A 23,523-nucleotide genomic window follows, 5' to 3' on the forward strand; every position below is an offset into this window, starting at 1 on the left:
CGTTCACCAGTAACATTGATCGCAGCCAGCAACCTATCAAGCTTGGAATCCATGTGGAAAGTGTCCCCAACTCCAGTGCCCCGCATGATCCCCTCTTGGGGGGTGCTCGTCTGGGCATCATCCCGAGATCTCTGGGTGCGATCCATGTCTGCTACAAGGAATGGCCGACAAGTCTTTCCCCTAAAGTAGCAGGTGAGGTCGACATCAGCGTTACCAAATGTTGGCGGCCGCTCCCAAAATCATTTCCGCTCTATACAACACTGTCACGAGGTCGCAAAGTCACCTATGATATTCCCCGTGACTGACTCTCAATCTCCCCTACAGGACTGATCCGGGCCCTTTAAGGGAACCTGGACTTCCCGGACACTGAACCCACCCCCCTGACATCAGAGTTCGTTGGTCTATCCTCACTGGCCTCGACAGAAGAAAAGACAGACCCGGAAGACGCGAAGTTGTTGGCGAACCGAAGCGACATCGAGCTGAGGAAAGGAAGCCGATTGGAGGAGGAAAGGACCGAAGACGCCGAACAGGAGGGAAGACAAGGAGAAGCCGGGAGAAGGAGAGCTGACAACGGAACCACAGACCAAGAGGAAGTCCCGGAAGGACTGCCGAAGGAGAATCCAGGAGGCCACTGTCCCCACGCATCGCCCAGCCACGCTCAGGGAGAAGCGTGGCTAAGCCAGGTACGGGGCCGATTTAAAGATCTCCTACGTTTTAAAAAAGAGGGACCCGGGTAGCGGAGGGTGAGAGAGGGGCTGTCGTTTCAGGGCAATCATTTACTTTGAGCACTGTGCACCACACAACTCGGGTTAGTGTTCTTTTGTTTGTCTGATGGGGACGGTTTTACTCCTCCTCGCGGATGTTACCCACACACCCTGCCCCATTGCCAGCATACTATTTTGAGCAATGAGCTAACTGCCATGTCTCCTTTCTCTTTCTTTCCCCACGGGCGAGACGGTGAGGAATAAAGAATCCGACCATCCGTGGAAGTGTACCGAAGACGAAGCAGGAAGAAACCTACCCCCCCACCCCCCAAGAAGGACTGAACTAGTCGCATATTGTAGAAAGACAAATAAACCTTGGTTACATCTTTACCTCAGTATTGGCTCCTTCTCTCCTTGTACACCCCTAAGGTTACAAACACACAATCCCACAATCCAAAGCGGGGAAAGAGACAGTCGAGGTTTGGCAAATGTGTGAATTTCCGAAGGATGGGGTTTAAAGTGGTTGGCCATCATTCTAGAGTGTTCACTGATCCCCAGAATTCAAAGCAGTAAGAATTATCGGCTGATCATACCACAAGCTTTGGGCCCATCTCTGGCACCAAGAAGGCGAGCCCTGCAGTCCGCTCCCGACTACAGAGCCACCATTTTGAGGGCGCAGTGGAGGCTGTCTCAACCTTTGTCCCCCAGTGCCGCTGGTGATCACAGTTTTCTGCACTTGCGGCCTCCACTGCTGCTCTGGCAGTCTAGGGGCATTTAGGGCATTGACTAGTGTTGGGTGTGGTGGTATGAGAGGGCTGGGGGATAGCGGTCCAGAGCGGTTTACTGCATGGCGGCTGAATCCAACCTCCCATGGTGTCCACACACTAGTGTTTAGCGAATGTGTGTGGCTTTGACAATGTGGCTGCCTTACAAATGTCAGCTATAGGAATATTTCACAAGAAGGCCATAATGGCTCCTTTTCTATGGGTAGAATGTGGTCTGGGACTAACAGGGAATGTTCTCTTGGCTTTGAGGCACCGGGTTTGTATGCACTTAACAATCTAACTGGCTATACCGGCTTTTGACAGAGGATGATCTTTATGAGGTCAGAAGAATTGAGTTTTTTTCAGAAAGCTTTGGTTCTTTCAACGTAGTACATAAAGGCACATTTCGCATCAAGGGTGTGAACTACCTTTTCTACTACTGAATCTCAATAGTTTGGTGGACATGGAAGGGGGATATGACTTTGAGGAGGAATTTAGGATTGATCCTAAGAACAACCTTGCCATTATGGACTTGAACAAGCGTAAAGGAAGGTTACCTTCCAAGAAAGAGACCATAAAGGGCATGAGTGTAGAGGCTCAAAAGGAGGGCTGCATAAGTCTAATAAGAAATACTCTGAGAGTCCATACTGAGTCAGGAGGAAATCTAGGAGTAATGACCCATTTGAGCCCCTCCATGAAAACCTTGATGGTAGAGATTCTAAACAAAAACCAGTGTTCCCGGTTTTACATATAGGCTGAAATGGCAGCCAAGGGAAGGCATATGGATCTGCAAGCTGAATTTGACTTTATTGGTGAATTAGTTAATAAACAATATCCTGAACTGCAGGGTTGAGAGGGCAAGGTGCTTGGAAATACAGTAACCAAAAATAGGACCTAAGGAGCCAAATTACTAGATTGAGCAGTCTGAGTTCTGGGGGCCTGATCTTGCCTTGGTCCTGCTTGAGAAGCTCTGGCCTGTTCCAGAGCTTTTGTGGGATACTAAAAGGTTCAAGAACCATGGTTGCCTGGCCAATGTGGGAGCCACCAGGTTAACAGAGAGGGAGGTTTTCTGACGCTTCTTGACCATGTAAGGCAGGAGTAGAGGAGGAAAAGTTTAGGCAAAGATCCCTGGCCAGTTCATCCATAGAGTACTGCCCATGGACTATGGGTGTCGAAACCTGGAGGCAAAGTTTTAGCAGTTTGCATTGTTCACAGTGGCAAAGAGGTCGCCCTCTGGGTTACCCCAAGAATGAAAGTACAGGTGTAGAATTTGAGACTAAAACTCATGCACATATTGCTGCATCCTGTTGAGCAAAAGTAATTGTCTGCTCCCGGGAGGTACTCCACCAGGAGGTGTATCTGGTTGTGAATCGCTCAGTGCCAAATACTCTATGCTAGAGCTGACAACTGCAGAAAATGAGTGCCCAACATACATTGTGGGTATATTGTCAGTCTTTAAGAGGACCACTATGTATCGAAGGACCTGAAGAAAGGCTTTGAGAGCTAGCTGGATGGCCCGAAGCTCCAGGCGATTGATGTGCAGGCCCTGCTGATGCCGTGACCACACAAGGACTGTTTCCATGAGGAACAGGGTCAAGACTGGTTTGCATATGGCTAGGTCTAAACTAGGGTGGCATAGTGAGCAGAAAAACGATGGATTTATCCCAGATCTGTGACGGGTTAATGTTTGACAATGTTCAACATTACGTCCATCATGTTTTTGTGTTGCTATATTCAGCCTGAGTAAAAAGGGCATGTCTAGTCATGGGTCCCGTGCTCCCTGTGCCACTGGGTTCAAGCTAGTCTGGCAGATGAAGGGTGATACCTGAAACACGTCCCAAGAAGCTTGTTTCCAGTTCAGGGAGAACCTGGCCTGGCAGTGCAGTCTAGACTGTTCCCACAAGGTGCACGGTCAAGACTGATTTGCATATTTTGAGTTCATAATGGGGTGGCATGGTGCGCTACGAAATAATGGACTTTACCAAGATGTGTGACTGGGGTAAATGTTTGACAATGTTCAACATTTTGTCCATTATCTTTTTGTGGTGCTATGGTTACTTGCAGAACAGAGTCTAAGGAGGGTTGTTGCTGTTTCACCACTGCAAAAAGTGATAGGTGCTGTCCCGTATCAATACTAGATCTTCGCAGTGACCCTTTGCCTGTGACCCTTGATTAAATAGAAACTGATGGAGGATGCAGGAGCAGTCTGGCATGAGGGACTTTAGCTATGCTAGAAGCCATCATACCTCGGAGGCCCATTACTGTGCCAACTGTAAAGTGCAGATGTGGCTGAAAAAAGGAATTAACTGTTAGAAAGTTTGTACTATTTCTTGGCTGGGGTTAGCCTTGCCTGTTATGGAGTATAGGAAACTGCTTCTTTTTGCATGGTTGCCCTCCACTGTTTGTCTGATGTTGATGCTCTTTGACCAAGTGTGCCCTGGGTTCCTGTCAACCAGGTACCCATGGTCTATGTTCTTTCCCTAAAACTGTAATGTTGCACACCCAATTGGCACTCTCGGGCCACATGTAAGTTCCTTGTGAAAGGTACCATAGGTACTAAGGGCCCTGTGACCAGGTAAGGTCTCTAAGTTGTCCTGTAGTAACACACACACACTGCCATTGCAGACTGTGTGTTTTGGAGCAGAGGAAAGTGAAGAGTCGACATGGCACACATCCCTGTGCGCCATGCCTACAATCCACTGCCTGTGGCATAGGTAAGCCACCCCTTTAGCTGGGTGCACTATACCACTGGTGAGGTTGAGGGTACAGGTGCATGAGCTCTGTACCCCTACAGTGTATAAGTCCATACATTGTAACTGTAGTAAAGCCATTAAGAGTATATGGTCTGGGAGTTTGTCAATACCACCATATTGGCTTTACTGAAGCCTGGGAAGTTTGATATCAAACTTCTCAGCAATTAATGCAAAATGCACTCAGGGGGCATCTTAGAGATGCCCCCTGAAAAACGACCTAACGTACGAGTTACTTACCTTCGGTAACGATGTATCTGTTAGAGACAATTGTAGCTGCAGATTCCTTGACGTAGAATTATCCCAAAGGCGTGAGACTGGAACCAGAAAACTTTTTGTCACAGCATCCCTGCACGCCGGGGGGCTGCATCAAGTCGACTCCGCCCAGGCGTTGTCCGCGTCCGTGACGTCAGTGAGGTCACATAAGTCCCACCCCGGCGCGCCTACGTCAGTTTTCTTCAGAGAACTTTTCCGCGCCACAACGCAGATGGGATGGTGCAGTGAGCTAAAAAACGGTGATGGATCAAGCCCTGATCTTTGGACTGGGTAAGAGTGGTCTGCTTAATTCAGACACTCTGTTCATCACCACCCCCTTTTCTGAATCATTTTTGTCCACCATAAGCGTGGAAGGGTATACTCAGATGTGAGTCCCTAGCTCATTGCACCATCAGGATTCAAGCAAGCCGGGCCGAAGATGGCTGAAATGCCAGAAACCGGTCCCCGGTAGCTTGTTTCCTTCCCAGTATAAGAATTGGCTTGGTAGTTTGGTCTGCCCTGTTCCCATGATGCACTGGGCCAGGGTCAGACTAATTTGCATATAGCCAAGTTCTGAGCTGGGATGGTGCAGTGAGCTAAAAAACGGTGATGGATCAAGCCCTGATCTTTGGACTGGGTAAGAGTGGTCTACTTAATTCAGACACTCTGTTCATCACCACCCCCTTTTCTGAATCACCCCCTTTTCTGAATCACAACGCAGAGCCAGCAGGCAAAACTGTGAGAGCATAGGAACAGTGTGCGAAAGAGCAGAAAAAATGGAAAAAGGAATGGTGAGGAGCACCATAAAGAGCAGTGCCAGGCACTGCAGTACCCAAAGGCAGGGAAAAGACTAAAGAACAGAGCCCAGCCCTGAGCAGCAACCCTGCTAGTACGGAGATAGCCCCCCTTGGAGACAAAGAACATATGTAAAAATGTCATCATAACATGCAGCAGGACTACAACCCCAACCAAAAACAATGAAGGGTAAGCAGTCCAGGACAAACCAGGAACGGCAAACTCCAAGACAGCCCCATCACAGAGTGTGACAACCCTCATAAGGAATAAAGGGCAGAGGTACAGCCAAAAGACCCCAACCTAGAGGATACCAGAGGGCCCAGAATCCTAGTAATAAAGGGGAAAGAGGTGGGGGCGGGGTGGAAGGTAGGCCCCAACCTGGAGCAACCAGAGCATAAGGGCACAGAAGAACCTATAACCTACCCTCCAATATGCCAAAAGGGGAGGAAAAGGAACAAATAAACAGGATGATTATCCTGTCAGAAAGAGGGAAAGAATGCACTCATATAAAACACAGCCGCCCACAGGGAGGCGAGTGCAGAAGACCAAGTCCTCGCAGAACGGGGAGGAAGGGCGGGCTGTGAAGGAATCTGCAGCTAGAATAGTCTCTACCAGATACACCGTTACCGAAGGTAAGTAACTCGTACATCTGATAGAGACTACTAGTCTCAGATACCTCAACTAGAATAGATACCCTAGCCATACCCAGAGGGGAGGAGGGTCTGCAAGAGGACCCCACCCACTTGGACATAACAGAGAGTACCAAAGGGGACGATCAAGCGGACAGGGCGAAGAGCCCGGTCCCCCCAGGCAAGGGGAACCCCTACACTTAGAGGACCACCGACCCCAGAGGGGATGCAAGAAGACAATAAAAGAGGTACCCCGTCCTCACTCAACAGAGGAAAAGAGGGCAAGGCGAAATGAGGCCAAAGCACCCCACGCCAATACAAGGCAACAGAACCTCCATCGAAGGCCAAGGTAATAAGAGGAGAAGAGGAGCACCGAGGTGGAAGAACAACCTAGAGACTCAAAGGAGAAGAGGAAGAGCAAAGGCAAGCCCCACACCGGGAACACACCCAGTGAAGAGGGCAGCCAAGCCTATCACAGCTAGAAGGCAATAGACCAGAAAAAATGGCGCCGCAAGCAATAAGCAGACGGAAGCAGACAGGGAAGCCCGAGGGCACCCAGGAAGAACCATCCAACGCAGGCCTGAAAAGGGGGCAAGAACACAAGAACCCTCTCATCCCCAGGGAGGAGAGGTAGAACTGAATGCAGGGCCCACTGGAAGAAGCGGACAAGGCAAGGATGACTGTCATATTAAAAAGCCAAGAAGGCACAATGGTGCAGAAAGAAAGTAGAGCATCACAGAAGGATGACCTCGGGGCAAGCCAGACTTCAGCCAAAGACGAAGAGCAAGAAGGTGAAGAAGGGTCTGGACACGCGCCAGGGAGGAGTCCGCACACACAGCCTAAAAAGAAGTGGAACCAGATAGAGCCAAGACGCCAGGCTGCCGACAGCAGGCCAGACAAGGCGAACAGCGCAGTGACCGCAGAGAAGGACACCCCGGGGTGCAACTCAAGCCATTTTAACCCCCTCAGCAAGAGGATTGCATCCGCAACATACCGTAACGCCATGGAGAACAGAGGACCGAAGGCGACCTTAGCTCCCCAGCACATGACAGAGCTATATAATAGCTACCACTGCCCCACATAGGGCATGTTAAGTCCTAAGAAATGGGAACCTCTTGGGAAAAACTTCCGTAGCAGAGGACAACAGAAAATACCTGCGGAAAAAACTCTGCAGAAGGCTGCTCAAGCAGCCAAAGAGAAAAAAACAGAAGGCCTAGTCTCAGGGCCAGCATGGTGTGGAAACCCAAAGGAAAAACACACAGTCAAGAAGGGCCGGCCAGCAGCCAACAGAACCACAGTCCCAACAAGGAAGACTCAAATGCACATGAAGCACACAGATCACAAAACTGGGGCGACCCGCCCCAACGGAAGAACACCTCCGAAAAATCAGATCAACTCACAGGTCACTGAGGGGGAGGAGGGGGAGAAGGAGGAGGCCGAAGCCCCGCCAAGAACCTCTGAATGGCCCGAGTGGCGTGGAACAAAAGAGCGCCATCGAAAGGAAGGTCCACCAGCTGTTCCCAAACGTTCTCTGGGAACACACTGTCCCGAAGCCAGGCATGGCGAGGAAGTGCAACGAAGAACCCATGGCACGACCAAGCACCTCCGAGATGTCCAGAGCGGAGCAAAGAATAAACGCCACCAGCTCCCAACCACCCAACACATGATGCCTCAAATCAACACAGGCACCTTCCTGAGAAACGGCAGACATAAGTGACTCCGCTGAGTCCCACAAGCAAGAAGTGGCGCAAGCCAAAACACACAGCGTGGTTGAGGTGAATATATTGCACCCCCAGGAGTCCAGCCAACGGGCCTCCCGTGACGGGGGAGACAATCGCGGCGGCAGAGAGGGAAAGGCATTCTTCAAAAGAGGGCCTCTGGTAGAGGGGTGGAGGGAAAGACACACCGGATCCCACGACGCCGGATGGTGGCGGTGCAGAAGGTGTTGGGCACCGGGTCATGCGTAGCCCCAAAAGAGACTAATGGAGCGAATCCTCGAAGGGAAGCAGCAGCTGAATCACCCATGCGCAAAATTCCCACAGCCGTGGAAACAGCGCGAGCAAAGGCCGCACCCACCTCCGTAGGGCCCCGCGGAGGGGAAAGCAGCTCCTCGGTATGCGATGGCTGCAAGCTAAGGCAACCGGAGGAATAAAGGGCCAGGTCCGGAAAGTAGGAAGAGGGACCGAGGAGTGGGGGACCTGTGGCTCCTCTGGTGAAGACTGGGGCCGCGGAGACGGCAAGGAGCAGTCCTTAGACGACGTCAGGGAAAAAGCCAGGACATCGTCATCAGACGCTAGGGGAGACGCCGGAATGACTTTTGCCACAGCGCTCGGCGCAGGGGACCGGTGCTGGGCCTGAGCCGGGGCGGCAAGGGAACAGCGCCAGAAAGGCGTCGACCTGACCTCAGGCAAGGCAGCCGCCTACGTGGAGGGGCGAGAGGGGCCCGGGGAAGGACGAGGGGTCCCCCGCCAACCTCGGCCTGTGACTAGACGAGAAGGGCCCTCCGTCAGCCCCTGTGGTGCCGCCAGGGCCAGCAGCGTCACTGCGGCCTTGGACGAGGCCACCGCCTGTCCCGAGGACCGAGTGGGACTCGAGGGTGCGACCCGAGACCCGGTGACCTCCTGCGACACCACAGGGACTCCCGCAGGAATTTGCAGCGAGGCAGAGGCGCCGTGGGCCGAAGGAGGGACCCCCGAAGTGCCGCACCCCAAGGCGCCACATCCTCCGAGCTTGGATCCTAACCAGTTGGCGCTGGGGCCGGAGCCGCCGGCGGCGCCGCGGAGGACCTCGCACACTGCAAGGGATCCACTGACGTCCCAGGAGGGGAAGGAGGAGGAGGAGAAGCCAGAGAGGCCTGCAAAGCCTCCGGATATGTCTTCATCTGGGCTCTAGTCGCCCCAACACAGGGAAACGGCGGATAGGAGGACGACACGCAGGGCCACACCACCCGCGGAGAGCCCGTGCCCCCAATAGACCGGGAACCGGCCCTCAGGGACAAACTGCGACACTTACCGATAGGTGAGAGACGCTCTTGCAGCCTGGGAGAAGGCGATGTTGAAGACTGAGGCAGCGGTTTCGAGAACCTTCCACAGGGGCCGGGCGAGGTGACAATGCTGACCTGGACATGTGGGCTGAGAGAAGTTTCATCCTGCTTGATCTCCATCACTTTCCCTCTCTTCTTCTTGCTGCCTCTTCCTTCAAAGTCCTTCCCTTTATTTCTAACCTTTTCGCTCTCGAATTGCTCGATGTGAGCAATAAGTAGCTCATCCAGACCTCTTTCCTTTGCATTCAATTATTTGAAATATAAATGCAAAATATGAGTACCAAAATTCAAAGTAAAAGCAAAAAAATCACTTGAACCAGTGACTAGCTATAAATTTGCCTGTGCTCCTCAGATGTCCAAAGCTTCCTTACAATTATTTTCTAGAGCTGTTCTCATCCTTATTTCCACTTCTTTCTCTCCTTTTCCATCTTTTGCTGTCCACTTGCATCCAAGTCAAGGCATCTGCCTTATGCCTTCATCAGTCTCTCTTTCCACTTCTTCCACTCTTTACCTATATCCTCACGCTTCTCTCACCGTGATGCTCCTTCTCCAGGATGAGCTTTCAGACCTAGGCTCCAGGGAAGGAGTGCCGCTGAAAAAACTATCTTGCATTGGCTACCCAAAGCAAACAACACATGTGCCATACTAGAATGGGATCAGGCTGAGTTGGGTTTAGCAATGTTCTAAAGAACAGACGTTCAATGTAGTTAACTCTCATCTGTAACATAAATTAATGCAAAATGTTCATGTGCAAGCTGCACATATCAGACATAGTTTGCATTTTAATGTTTAAATTGTTCTATTTAAAACGTAAGCCAAAATGGCAATGCCTAATATGAGTGGCAACAGAATCGTAATTCAGGCAAATTAACTGTTTATTGCACTGTTCTACTTGAGCTAATGGTAACAATGTTCTGTTTTAGGTTATAACACCCATACCTCTGCCTAATCTGTGCTTAAAAGATGTAATTAATTCATCCTTAATGACATGCCAGCTGCAGGTCAAGGGCAGCAGATTGTGAGCTGCCAATTCTTTGGCTAAATCTGGGAATGAAAACAACCCCACTGCTCTTAGATGAAACACTCTGTAGCCTCTGTCCGCAACCTGCTATTCCAGGCTAGTCCATCAGGTAAACACCCGTTAGAGAGTATGGAATTAATTGTAGATGTAACTTATACAGTGTGCATGATTCTGTGAAAAAGGAACATGCAATCTACATCTGTATGATTAAGTATGAGAGAGAGGCATCCAGTCCAGCATGATCCATAAAAGTGCACAAACACAACCCCCACCCAACACCCCCCCCCCCCCCCCTCATCCACCCACCAGAGCATAACTGTGTTAAACTCCGTCAGTAGTCAAACACAGCACTCTTGGGGACATTAGTTTATCTTTTAGTTGTATTTCTACAATAGAAAGCCATCATGTGCACTCTCAGCCACTGTTAGATTAAAGCACTGTTACAATCTGTATAATGAATGTTTCTTGTCACCAAAGAAACCAGGTTAATAAAGCAAACAATATTTACCTTGAACTACTTACAGTATTAAAACATAGAAATGTGGGGAACAATGTCTCTTAAATAAAATATTTACGAGGCTAATGCCCAACCTTTGGAAATAAACTTTTGTGAGTACTGAAAAAATGCAGTATTTAACAGACTTTTATATTTGTAATCCAGGCCAATAAATGTTTTTCTAGGTAACTGCTACTGGCAGCACATTCCGTACAACTATAGGTCCTTCAGATCTGCCTCACATTTACAGCTTTCAAGCCGAAAACATCAACAAATAAAGTCCGTCACTGCGTGTTGAATTGGAATGTGAATGGTTCGGAATACGCAGTAAATACAGAATACTGCTCACCAGTTCTATATTCTTAATTCGTACTCGTGGGAAGCAAAGGTCACGTGCTAAAAAGCAATGCACTTTTCAAGACAAGTACGTGGTGCACATGAAAAACACAGATCGTGATACAGAATCAATTCTGTATTCCACGTTGTGCTGCTGCCTAAAACACATAAATAACTTGAAACAATAGAATAATTCAGAAGAATGTTCCTACTTCCAACTGTTCAACTGTTCAGTTCTCACCAAGAGTCGCCCCCCTTCCCCCAAGCCACCTTTAGCTGCAGGCGAAATAAACACAACCGCACACCCAGGATGACCAAAAAAAAACCTCCGTTTTTGGAGACTGCTCACGTTTTACAGAGGACTGGAGACACTCGCTGTATCATAGCTGCCAATGTTTCGAATTGCCATGTGGGACATTTACATAATGTCTGTGAAATTATGAGTGACATTTTAACGACTATGACTGACACTTTGTTATGAGCAAAAATCAAGCAATGAAGACGAGGTAAGCATATAGGGGCACGGTAGGCAGCTAGGAATGAAGCAAATGTTAGCAGCCATAGCTAGTTACCAGTAAGTAAGTAAGTAAATTCATTATTGTTCGGTTAATTAAAACCATTACAATTTGTATCATTCTACAACATTTAAAACAAACTTTTAAAACTTTGGTAAGGAAATAAATAAGAAAAGGAAAGGGGAAAGGAGATACAAGAAAAAGTTTGTGTTACAAAGAGTCCAACCAGTCATAGCAAGATTTACTGCGATACAGATTTATCTATCAACAATGATCTTAAGTCTTAATGGGGATCCGGCAACTGGCATTGTGCCTTGTTTTTTCCACGAAACTATTCAGGAATTTTACTAGTCTACAGATCAGCTGGGCGTCCGCTGAACATAAGGTCTGGACTATCGCGGATCGGCAGGTACGGACTCCTAGCTCGTTGAGTTTGTCCTTGAGCCAGTACCGCCGTCCGTGATACATAGCTGGGCAGATACAGACTATGTGTATAAAGTCTTGGTTACCTGCACCGCAAAGATCACATTCCATTGTTACTCGTGGTCTCCATCTAGGTTGGTCTAGTCGTGTGGGTAAGATACCCAGCCTTAAGTGGAGGAATTTACGTTTAAAGGTCAACGAGAATGCCGTGTCTAAATAAGGTGCTGGTGCGGGCCTTGTGTACGATTTAATAGTCATCCAAGCGAGAGACCGGGTACTGAAAATTATTTTGTCGTTGAGGAACGAGTGTTTCTTAGCAGTCCTTTTGACTACCTGGTTAAACGAAGGGGCTGGGAGTTTTGTTTCCCACAGTGCTCCGAGCTCAGTTTCCACTAGTGAGAGCTTTAGATATTTTGAGTACTCAGAGTTCGGTCTTGTCTGGATCGCTCCCCAGAGTGCACCATTCATTTTGTTCTCCTTGTTCCTCCAGACATAGTACCAAAATGTAATGGCCTCATATTTTTTCAGTAAGACTTGAGATTGTAATCCTAATTCGAGTCTGACTTGCGCTGGGGAAGAATTATTCAGTAACAAGAAGACCCGTTTGTAGACTTTAGTTTGTATTTTGTCCAGGAGGGTGGCGCTTTTCCCGTGATGCAGAATGCTCCCATACGCTATTGTAGGCAGTAGTTTGGCTTTCATTGCAATTAGCAGGGGGGAGACAAGAGGGCCCTTTAGCTCAGCTGCCAAGTTGGTGAAGGCGTGCAATAATGCGGCCCCCTTTCTTTCCATGGCTTTGAGATGCGCCAGGAAATTTAAATACTTATCTAGGTATACCCCCAAGTATTTATAGTCATTGACGGATTCCAGCTGATTGTTGTTTATTCGGAAGATTTTTTGCGTCGTCGTGATATGAGCATTGTCTTTGTTTTCTTGATGTTTATGGTTAACAGGTTCCTTTTTGTGTAGGCGGACAAGTCGTCTAGCAGACGTTGAAGGCCAATTCTTGTCTGGCTCAGCAGTACCACATCGTCCGCGTACGATAAATGCGTTAGACGAAGGGTGCCTAACTTAGGGGGTGCCCGTTAACCTTATCTAGGCTTTCTGCCAGGTTGCTCGTAAATAAATTAAATAGATGTAGGGCCAGGACGCATCCTTGCTTTAGTCCGTCAACAGTGTAGATCTTCCTGGTCAGACGACGCCCATTGTAGACTTTTACCTGCATCCAGGTTTCAGTGTAGAGGTTAATAATGGGCAAGAGAATTGAGTCCGGTAGGCCCTGATGTTTTTAATTTTGCCCATAGCATTTGCCTGTTGACACGGTCAAATGCCGCTTTAAAGTCTACAAAACAGGTATGAAGGTCATGGGAGTTCTGTAGACTTTTCTCGGCAATAAGGCATATGGCCATGGCATTTGTCGTCGTACCCATGCCGTGCCGAAAGCCCGTTTGGTTAAGTGGTATTTTACTGTTCGTTTCTGACCATTCAGCCAGGTCCGCTAGTATCAGTGACGCATAGTACTTTGATTCAGCGTCAAGGAGCGCAATCAGGCGATAGTTATTCGGATCCTTGCACTCTCCGCCTTTATAGATTGGGGATATAATAGCTCCCCTCCAGCTCTCAGGAATACCGCCTGTATTAGTTACTGTTCGCAACAGTAAGTTGAATTTGCTAGCCTAATACTGCGGATCCGTCTTGTAGATGGCTTGTGGAACGCCATTTGGACCTGGGGCGATGTCTTGCCTGCTTTTCCCAATTATTTTTAAAATACTTTGTCCGCCATCATGCCTGGGCCATGATGCTATTGGTCCGTTTCCCTTTGCGCTGTTCCCTTGATGGACTGGGGTAGTGACTTCCCGCACTGGGTTATCTGTTGCTTCGAAAAGCAGGATGGTAGCTACGCTCTTGTTATTGATTGAAAATGTATCCGTTAGGTGTTGAGACCATAGCTAGTTACCAACATCAGGCGCACTTACTTCAGATCACAAATCATGCAAACATTGTACATCAGGCCTAACCTTTTTCCTACAATGCTTTCTTTGACCGATCAATTTGCTAATGGTAAATGAGTAAGAGTGCAGTTTAATTTGTCGTTAAAGTCATAACTTTATAACAGAATTAAGAAAGTGGAAATATTTGTAGTTCTTGCCAAGATGTGAGGTTTTTAACAAACCTTCACAAAGGCACTGAAAAATCTCTTTACATCTTCACGCATGGCTGCATGGACCTGGATCACACATCACTGCCTGTCACATTCCTGCTTGAAACACGGCAGCAGCCAGCAGGCCGCTGAAGACGATCATAAGGACCACGCTATTCATTTAAAAGAGAATGTTATTGAGCAGAGAGATATCATTAAGAACTCACTTACTTAGCGAGGCTGGCGAGCAATTCAGTAACGGGCTGCCTCAAGGTCGCAATGACTCCCGCAGAAAACACAGCAGTGGGGCATGTGTCTGGGGCTCAGCGCAGTTCTGTGCAGAAGTGAAGCGCAATGGTGGTGTGTTCTCTGGGCTGATTCCAGCGTCGACCAGCACTGTCAGTGTGGTTCACTCAGCAGCCGGTGGATCGTCGGATCTGCTCGCTCACTGGATCGGCATTATTTAATTGAACGTGACACATGCAGGAGCTGCGCTGCCATTGACCTGGGACACCAGCAGGGGGTTAAAACGCTGTAGTAAGATCTGCTGCCATGGAGGGCGTTCAGAGTTTGCCATGAGCCCCCGGGGGAGGATGGTCTTAGTGGGAGCATATTGTCCAAAGCATTGTGCAGCAGCGTCGCTATGTCCTGGTTAGGTAATGCATCGAAGGGCTTATTTATATTTTAATGTTCTTTTGCAAGGGCCAGCCCTGCATGCTGTAGGCGAAGTATAGTCAGGGATGGGCACCTCTGGGCGAGTGTGACATCCACAACCATCACCTACTGCAGAGAAAGACAGGTCAGCAGGGTTCGAGTCGGGGGTACACGCGGGTGGACGGCGTTCCGCACTCTTTTCACAGGGTGGACTCAGTCCCCCCTGCCATTAGAAGCTGGGCCCCACAGAAATAAGCTGAACGTGTCCCGGTGCAATGTTCAGACACCGGGACACGTTCGCACGTGACGTCATGAGGTCATTTGCCTATTTTTAGTACCCCCACTTCTTTTTATAGGACTTGTGCCCTGCAGGTCAGGCACCTAGGTGGAAGAAGTCCGGGATTCACGTCCGCCATATTACATTCTACTAGTACTAAATGTGCTTCACTCTGACTCCGAGTCATGGGGGTCACTGACTGAGTGAGTCCCCGCCGGGGTCTCTCTGGCCGCCAACGCTGTTTTATTTATTGTTTCGGGCACTCACCTCAGCCTGCGCACGAAGACAGTGCAGCACACCACCAGCCACGACTGACGGCGACAACTCCCACTCGAATTGAGTGGCCCGCCATTCTGCCATAGTGTGCTTACAGTACTTCCTCCGGACGTGACCGCAAGTAAGCGCCACATCGGGATTATAGCCAGTCAAATCACCTTGGCGCCCTGTGAGTAAACCTGGCTGTGTCAGCCAGTTACATTACAGCATCGTGCTGAGAGGGTGGCCCGCCACTCCGTCATTCATTGCTAACAGTGAGTGTCTGTCAAACTTAAATGCGGCGGCAAGGAAATTACAGCACCAGCCTGGAGCCAGCACCGAGGATTATTTAATGTTACATTGTAGCCGCGCTCTCACTCAGCCCACGAGCTGAGAGCAGCAATTAGAACATACATAAATATTATGAACTGGAGCAGCTGCTTGCACTGGCTACAGCACGCTCTCGGATGGGACTCGGAGCAGCAGGAGCCGTGTACAGGCGCTGCCGGTGGAGCAAGCGGCAAAATGTGTGACAATGCATTTCAGTGCAGTGATGCAGAACACCGCACTGAAATGCATGAGTGTCACACCTGTTGGGGGATACTTGACAGGACTGCTGTATGGACCTGGTCTGAACATGCAGTAACATTACTCGCTTCTCATTCAGCAAACATCGTTTGCTCCCCATTGTTTCCAGCACCGTCACTCACTTCTGTGTCTACTGCTGCCGCCCTTTCCCATCTTGTCACAGTAGGGTGGGATTAGTGAGGCTTGCTGTTCCACCCAATGATGTGACGAGCTGGGAAGAAAGGTGAACTTAATTGACACGCACTCTTGGGATTCACAGGCTGCAGCCTGAAGCGCGCAAGAGGCAGTCAGTCAGTAAGAGTGGAATATGTGAGGGAGGAGGAGTGGCATTGCATTCTGACCGACGATTCAAACTAGGGCTGAAGTCACCCCAGCTCTGAAAAACCTGCAACATGCCACATGCACAGTAAGAGCATATGCCTGTCTGCTGACGCTGCCTGACCCTCGCGCACAGAAAGGGTCCGAAAATATGCAGGATGATCGTTTCTGTAGAAGGTAGGAGCCACTATTTAATTACAAAAATAACGGAGGCAAAAGGGGTAGGGGCGCAGCCCACCCGCCCTTATTAAGAATTCGCCCCTGGAACTGCACCTGCAACGTACTTAAACACCAGGGAGAGCAGAGGCCCGAAGACAACCACAACTTCCAAGCATAGAACAAGCTATATAACAGCTACCACTACCCCAGCTAGCCTAGGGTATGTTAAGTTCCAAGACATGGGAACCCTCTTAGGAAGAAACCTCTGCAGTAGAGGACAACAGAAAGAACCGCAGGAAAAAAGGCCCACAGAAGGCTTGTTAAACAGCCAAAGAGAAAAAGACAGAAGGCCTAATCTTGGGGCCAACCTGGTGAGGATAACCCAAGCAAAAACACACAGTCAAAAAGGGCCAGCCAGCAGCCAACAAAAGAGGACAGGAATCACACAGATCACACAACTGGGGCGAACTGCCCGAACGAAAGAACAGCGCCCAAGAACCAGATCAACGCACAGGTCACTGAGGGGGAGGAGGAGGAGGAGGGGGCCGAAGCCCAGCCAAGAACCTCTGGATGGCCGAGTCTGCTGGGGTGTGGAGCAAAAGAGTACAATCGAAGGGAAGATCCACCAGCCGTTCCTGAACATTTTCCAGGAACACACTGTCCCGAAGCCAAGCATGGCGGCGAAGGGCAACCGAGGAAGCCATAGCCCGACCAAGCACCTCTAAGATGTCCAGAGCGGAGCGAAGAATAAACGCTGCCAGCTCCCTGCTATCTAACGCTTACTGGTGCCGCAAATCAACACCAGCACCCTCCTGAGCAGCTGCAGATCCAAGGGACTGCGCCGAGTCCCACAAGCAAGAGGTGGCCCTAGCCAACACACAAAGTGTTAAGGGCTCGCAGAGCCGCACTGGTCGAAGCAAACGTATTGCCCCCCCAAGAGTCCAGCAGCAAGCCTCCCGTGATGGTGGAGACAACAGCGACGGCAGGGAGGGAAAGGCAGTCCGCAAAAGGGGCCCACTAGCAGAGGGGTGGAGGGAAAGACACAGCGGGTCAACTGGTCCTGAAAGTTGACGATGCAGAAGGTGTTGGGGCACCGGATCCCCCGTGGCGGGGCGCCCCCAAGCACCCATCAGAGAAGAACGGAGCGAACCCTCAAAGGGAAGCAGCAACTCCCACCCACCATGTCATGGTGCACGGGCTAGTGATGAAGGTTGTGGACAGAGTACCTTTGACCTTCTGCTCACCCTCCACATGTTCAAGCTCCGACAACCTCTAGGCTGGGTAGATGGGCAGGGACACCTGCTGAACCCGCGTCCTTAACTTTTTTCAGCGCTAAACAGGTGAGCTTCCCCAAAGATATCAGGCATCTTCTTGATTGCTCGTTAAATCTTGATAAGGGCCCAGTGTCTATCACTCTGCCTTTGAAGGGTCTCTTTGCAACTAAAGGCACAACAGGAGGCGCAGCGGGAGTCAAGGAGAAACAAATTGCAGAACCTCCAGTGGGTCAGGCAGTCCAGGGATACTTTACGAAAACAATGAGGTCATTTACTGAAGGGCGCCCGCTGCATAACCTCCTACAATATTCTCTGGAGTCGTTATAGGGGGTAATAAAGCGCAGAGGGACTTGGGCGCCCAGAGGTTCGAGATCCCAAGGCTTCAGTGAGGGTCTCTGAAGCGCGTCATGGGAGAAAAATTAACGACACACAAGGGTTATCTCAGACGACATAATAGGAGAAGATGGGAGTTCCTGGAACATGGCATGAGTAGAGTCCTGGAGCTACATTGAAACATGTCAGAACCAGATGGTGGAGAAAAACAATCTAACAATGGAGCCAGTGCCCTCGCGCATTGCTTATTAACGGTGGCATCACCATACTTGGTGACTTCAAATAAAAACAATCTGCAAATGCCAGAGCCCATAACAAGCTGTCAAGAGTATGCAGAGCAAGTGTATAAGCAGATGTGTATCTACAGCCATACATGCTATAAGTATACTATTCCAAGATATCTCTGGCAGCTGCTATTGGGTTTGCCAATGCCAGCACAATTTTACAAAGGAGAACAACACAGGGTCTGGGCTCTGACCCAGTAAGGCTAAGCCTAAAGTCACAAAAAACACCACAACTGCCAATACTGGACGTCACTGACTAGTATTTATGCTGACCTTTATGAATAAAACACACCGGACCGGTATGTTTTATTCATAAAGGTCAGCATAAATACTAGTCAGTGACGTCCAGTATTGGCAGTTGGAGCACAATTTTACAAGCATTGGCAAAGCCAACAGCTGAGCATGGAGAAAGAGAAGTGGAAGGGAGACATTGAGATGCAGCAGTCCTCAGTGTCTAACTGTAGGAAGGGAAATGAAAGAGAGAAATAATTACACAGTGGGAGTGTGGGGAGGGGTCAGAGAAAGTGTTTAAGCTCTAGGATGTGAAGGGCAGGTGAGTCAGCGAAATAGAGGAGCAAGACATTCACTTCCATGGAGCGTTTAGTAACAAATGGTAACAAAAAAACTCACAAAGAAAGGAAAATGTTACTTACCCTGTAAGCATCTGTTTGTGGCATGTGGTGCAGTAGATTCACATGCTGTGCATACTCCTGCCATCTAGTGTCCTCTTGCCGGTAATGCACATAGTCATCGACTCCTTTGTTAGACTGTTTTCCCACATGGCGGGTGAGGATAGAATGTGAAGGAAAGGAAGTACAGAGAAATGTTCATGCAATACAGAAAAAAGTAAGAAGGTAAAAGAGAATACAAACAGCTACAGGTGTATAGGGAGGAGGGTGGACTCTTGTGAACCTACATCAAAACATTCCACAACCAGATGCTTAAAGGGAATGTTCAAGGCATGTGCAGCTGTAGATACACATGCTGTGCATAGACTTTAACCCCTTCACTGCGGCGGCTATTCCGCCGCAGTGCTAAGAGGGGAGGGCGGCCGAGCGGCGGGCGCATGCTGGTGACGGAACCGCTCCGTCACCAGCGTCGGTTGCGCTGTGCTTATGACTGAGCGGCTCCGTCATCAGCACAGTGTCACCGCAGCTGATGACGGAGCGGTTCCGTCATCAGCAAGGGAGGGGTTAAAGCAGTCCTCCCAAAAAAAGCAGTGGCCAGCCTGCGGATGTTGTAGTCAATTGAAACAGTGCATGAAATACTGTTTGCCCAACATTAGCTTGTTTGCCAGTTGTTACTTCGACACAGTAATCTTTGTAAAAGTATGAGGTGTGGACCAGGTCTGCTATTGGGATGTAACCCAGGAAGGCCATAGATCCTCCATTCTTCCAAGTGGAGTGGGCTCTAGAGAGAGTGGGCAAAGTCCTCTTAGCTTTAGCATAGCATATGTTGATGCATGTGATGCTGCATCTAGCAATGCTTGACTTAAGCTCACATTGGCACCCTCCTTCTTTCTTTGATGGTTTTGGATCTTAACATTTGGGGTTCGTGCCTAATATCTTATCACCACTCACCTGACTGTTGAATTTGTGATTCATGATCTATTGATCTATAAAAGAATACATTTCGATTCAGATGAATAGAAACAAAATATATTTTGATTATTGCCTGGCGTTTCTTTACGATCAAACTAGAACAGAAAATCATTTCTGTATAAAATATTATTGCTCTTCAGAAGAATAAATCTAGCCAGGATTTCCAACATTATCACATTTTGCTTTTAAAAATGAGTTACATGTAAAATAAAAAAAACAGCACAAAAATAGCACACATCACCAATACTATTTTGAACTGCACCTAAAAAAACACAGTTTTTAAAAAGTTGAGAACTGATTAAAATGTTTTTTTATTCTTTCACTTTGTCATTAAAATAGGGCAGAATTATTTCCTTATTTGTGGCAATTGCTTTATCCAAGTTATTGTGGGTATATTCAATACAAGTTGGCTGTCATATCTTAATTTTACTCTATTATTCATGATGGTTTTGGTATTATTGTTGACTTGACATGAGGATTTGGGAACTAAAATAAGCCAGCACATGTTTTGCACCCCAATGGAGTGCAGGCTTGGGGCATTCTGAAGGGGATATACCAATGAAAGATACTTCAAAATCGGTCTTTGCTGGCAATGAAAAAAAGCATTGCGTTTCTGCATTAAATAGTATGGAAGTATTATATTTCGCAAAGTATCCTGGAAGAGATTGGGTCCTTGTACAGAAGTGGGTTTGTTCTTATTTTTTTATTTCAAAGATGTTTTTATTAGAATTTTGTATGAGCAAAACAGTACAGCTGAAAAGACATACAGAAAAAACTGTTCCTGGTGGAGAAATAGCAGGTCGTATGGATACAACAGTATAATATATAATAGAAGAACTTCATATAGCATTGGAGGGTCTTTTTAGAAATGTATATGTGGGTGAGAGAAGTAAAACTATCTAATGTTTGTATGGTGGGAGAAAATGTGTAAAGTGAGGAAAGTATGTGGGGTATCCTGGTTTGTAGCGTGATGAGTGTTGTAAGAGAGAGCTACGCTGAAAGGAGATAGAAAGAGGAAAAATCGGCAAAGAGTTATGCTGGGGTTAGAGTGGTGTTGCATGGGAGATTTGGGTAGGAAGAGGAGAGTGGATTGTGAGGGGGAGGGTTGGGTTGAGGGTTCTCTCTACAGTACCTCCACAACATGTCCTGGGTCAACACAAGGTGCCTCTAGCGATCTACTACTCACGCAGTCACTAGCACCGAAGCATCTTTAATGTGACAATGCTCTTGACCTGATCTTGCTTTGCTTGAGCCCAAGATGGCTGATGTGAGGACCTTGTGAACACTAAGTGGCTCTGTCGAGGTTTCTCTAGGGCCCTAACTTCAGAAGATGGTTTTGTTCTATTGTCACGCTCAAGATTATCTTCTATATATTTTAAACTGTTCCTTCGATGGTCAAAGAGGTCTTAATTTCTGTTTTGCCGGCCCAAAGCCGGTATCATTAATGAGCTTAGGTGACAATACTTTAACTGTTTTTATTTAGTTTTTTTGTGACTGCACATTATGGTATTTTCTAAAGTAGGGTTGTAACCTAGATAGAGCATAAACATACTGAACATGTATGTTCTTATGGAAGAGTGTGGCCTCTGCCTGAGAAAAATAGTTAGGAAATGTGATGTACCGACAGCACTCACAAGTTAAGAAATAAGGATGTTGCATCATCACAGCCATAATTATTATAACAACCTGGATAAGAAATGGAGTACTTTCCAGGCAGCTGAATAACTGTTACGATCCAATTTAATGGGACTCATGTTAGTAGGACTGGATAGAGAAAGGGCTGGAACTAGAATCAATAATGTGCAGGTAAGCAACAAGAAAAGCTTTTCATTTGTAAACAAAAAGCAAGCTCTCTCAGCTCAATGAACAAAGCACAGCTAACTAACCCAGAATATGGCCAGAGGACAATACCCACAATACATCACACACTGAATGTGACTCAGGTCTGTTATGGCAACCCCAGAACTATGTCAAAAGCCTAGGGACAGCCAAAAGCTTGATAAGGCCAAACCAGTACCAAAATCATCGATTTAGAGATACCAACCACATAACATTTTGCATGACTACTGGTAACAATTCTACATCACAATCACACATTCTGGGTTATACATCTGCTACGTACATGGCAGGTACAAAACAAGTCTGATGGAAGCAAAGAAAAATCCAAGACTGAAAGTTGAATTCAGCAATTGGAACGTTCCTTGGGTAATGCAGGAAGGTTAGGTTTGATTTTTTTCCTCACGGCATCTTAGATGACTCAGTGCCCTACTCTTTATATAATTAATTTTTGTGATGTGTTTTCTAAAAACTGTACAGAGAATACATTCTAAGTGGTTATGGGTTTGCAACTTGAATACTTTGACCATTTTTCTTATTACCATATTTGAGCCCAACTCACTACCTTAAACAAACATGCCAAATGAATTCCCAACAGTGTGGTGCTTAGTTTAACCAAATGATTTGAAAAAACATCTGTTTGATGGAAAGAAGTATCAGTATCTGAGTCAGCAGTCATGTGTTTCTAGTGTTGGGCACCTCAATCTCAGAATCAAATGTATAGCTTGTGGCCTATTACACAAACTTAAGACCTTCTTTCCAACTTACCAACCATTTCCAGAGCGTTTACATCAATGGTTCCTCCAACCACCCCTCCTCTAGAATCCAACTGTGATCTTCCTAGGCCAACAGACATACTAATTTCCCTGTCTCTGTTACTCCCGACTGAGAGACGGCCTTGACTTTTCAATCCGCTTGTGGTCCACCTAAAATGGAAAATGTAATAGATCACAGATAGAGGCAGATCATTTACCACTATCCATAATAAATGCAAAAAAACAATGACAATTTCAAAGTACTAACAAAACTAAGTAACACATTCTCTCTTTTTTTCTCTCTCTCTGTGCCCATTGTCCGTTGAGGACATGGACTATATAAGTCCAAGGTGCCCAGCCATATGAGGGACACCCGCGGGAACGCATGGGTACAAACCAGCGGCAGGCGAGGGAGACGCACATAGCAAATTAGTCTAAAAAGGACTGAAGGGAGTGAGGCACAAGTTACTTACCTTTGGTAACGATATATCATTAAGAAACAGTAGTTAATATTAGATTCCTTACCTTAGAATAACCCCAGGTGTCAGACTGGGAACTGAAAATTTTGCGTAGCTTTACCTCTGCGTGTCGGTAGGCGTCGTCTGCGGCTCCGCGTCCGTTGTCGGCGTGGGGATGACGTCGTCGGAGTTCTTAGAAGCCGCCCTCGCGTGCTGACCTCAGTTCTTATACATAGCTTTTCCGCGCCAGAAACGCAGAGCTGTGATAAAAACCAACACTGGTGCCATGGAACTAGGGCCCTGAAAGGGGATGACCTTAACCCTAGATATGTCAGTTCACAGAACGGGGAGGATGGGTGGTGCGTTAAGGAATCTAATACTAACTACTGTTTCTTACAGATATATCGTTACCGAAGGTAAGTAACTTGTGCATCTGAAAGAAACAGGTTAGTATTAGATTCCTTACCTTAGAATAGATACCCCAGCAATACCAACCCCGGTGGTGGGTCTGCAAACCAATCATTGTGAGAAGTTGGCCTGATATATGATGCTCACTAGTTCTAGTGATCACCTAGTATCAGTCCAAACAACCCTTATGGTGATTGGTTGTAAGTCAACCTTATAGACCAGCTATCCTAGTAGCGTGGACAAAAGCAATCTTTAGGCTAAACTCTTTATGGCATGTGAAGCCAGCTGTTTTACCACATATAACCTTTGAATACCAAATGAAAAGGACACCACACAGGTAGTTATGAAAATAAACAGTTATTTATTAACTAACATACACCTCTGAACTCTTTATGAGGTCAGAGGGCTAAGCACATGACAAACTCTTAGGAAAAATACGTTTAAGTTGCACG

The 23,523-nt window shown here is 47.6% G+C and overlaps 1 protein-coding gene across 15 annotated transcripts in view; it reads right to left on the reverse strand.

Annotated features, from left to right (window-relative positions):
• The window catches only part of BLTP1 (bridge-like lipid transfer protein family member 1), a 1,831,302-nt gene that overhangs the window by 104,848 nt on the left and 1,702,931 nt on the right, over positions 1-23,523 (reverse strand). For all 15 annotated transcript variants that reach the window (XM_086962202.1, XM_086962209.1, XM_086962198.1 and 12 more), the window contains one exon: positions 22,219-22,376. In XM_086962202.1, coding sequence (XP_086818328.1) covers positions 22,219-22,376 — 158 coding nt within the window. The remainder of the gene's footprint in view (positions 1-22,218; positions 22,377-23,523) is intronic.

This window comes from Lissotriton vulgaris, chromosome 3_1, assembly GCF_964263255.1.
Source record: "Lissotriton vulgaris chromosome 3_1, aLisVul1.2, whole genome shotgun sequence".
NCBI lineage: Eukaryota > Metazoa > Chordata > Amphibia > Caudata > Salamandridae > Lissotriton > Lissotriton vulgaris.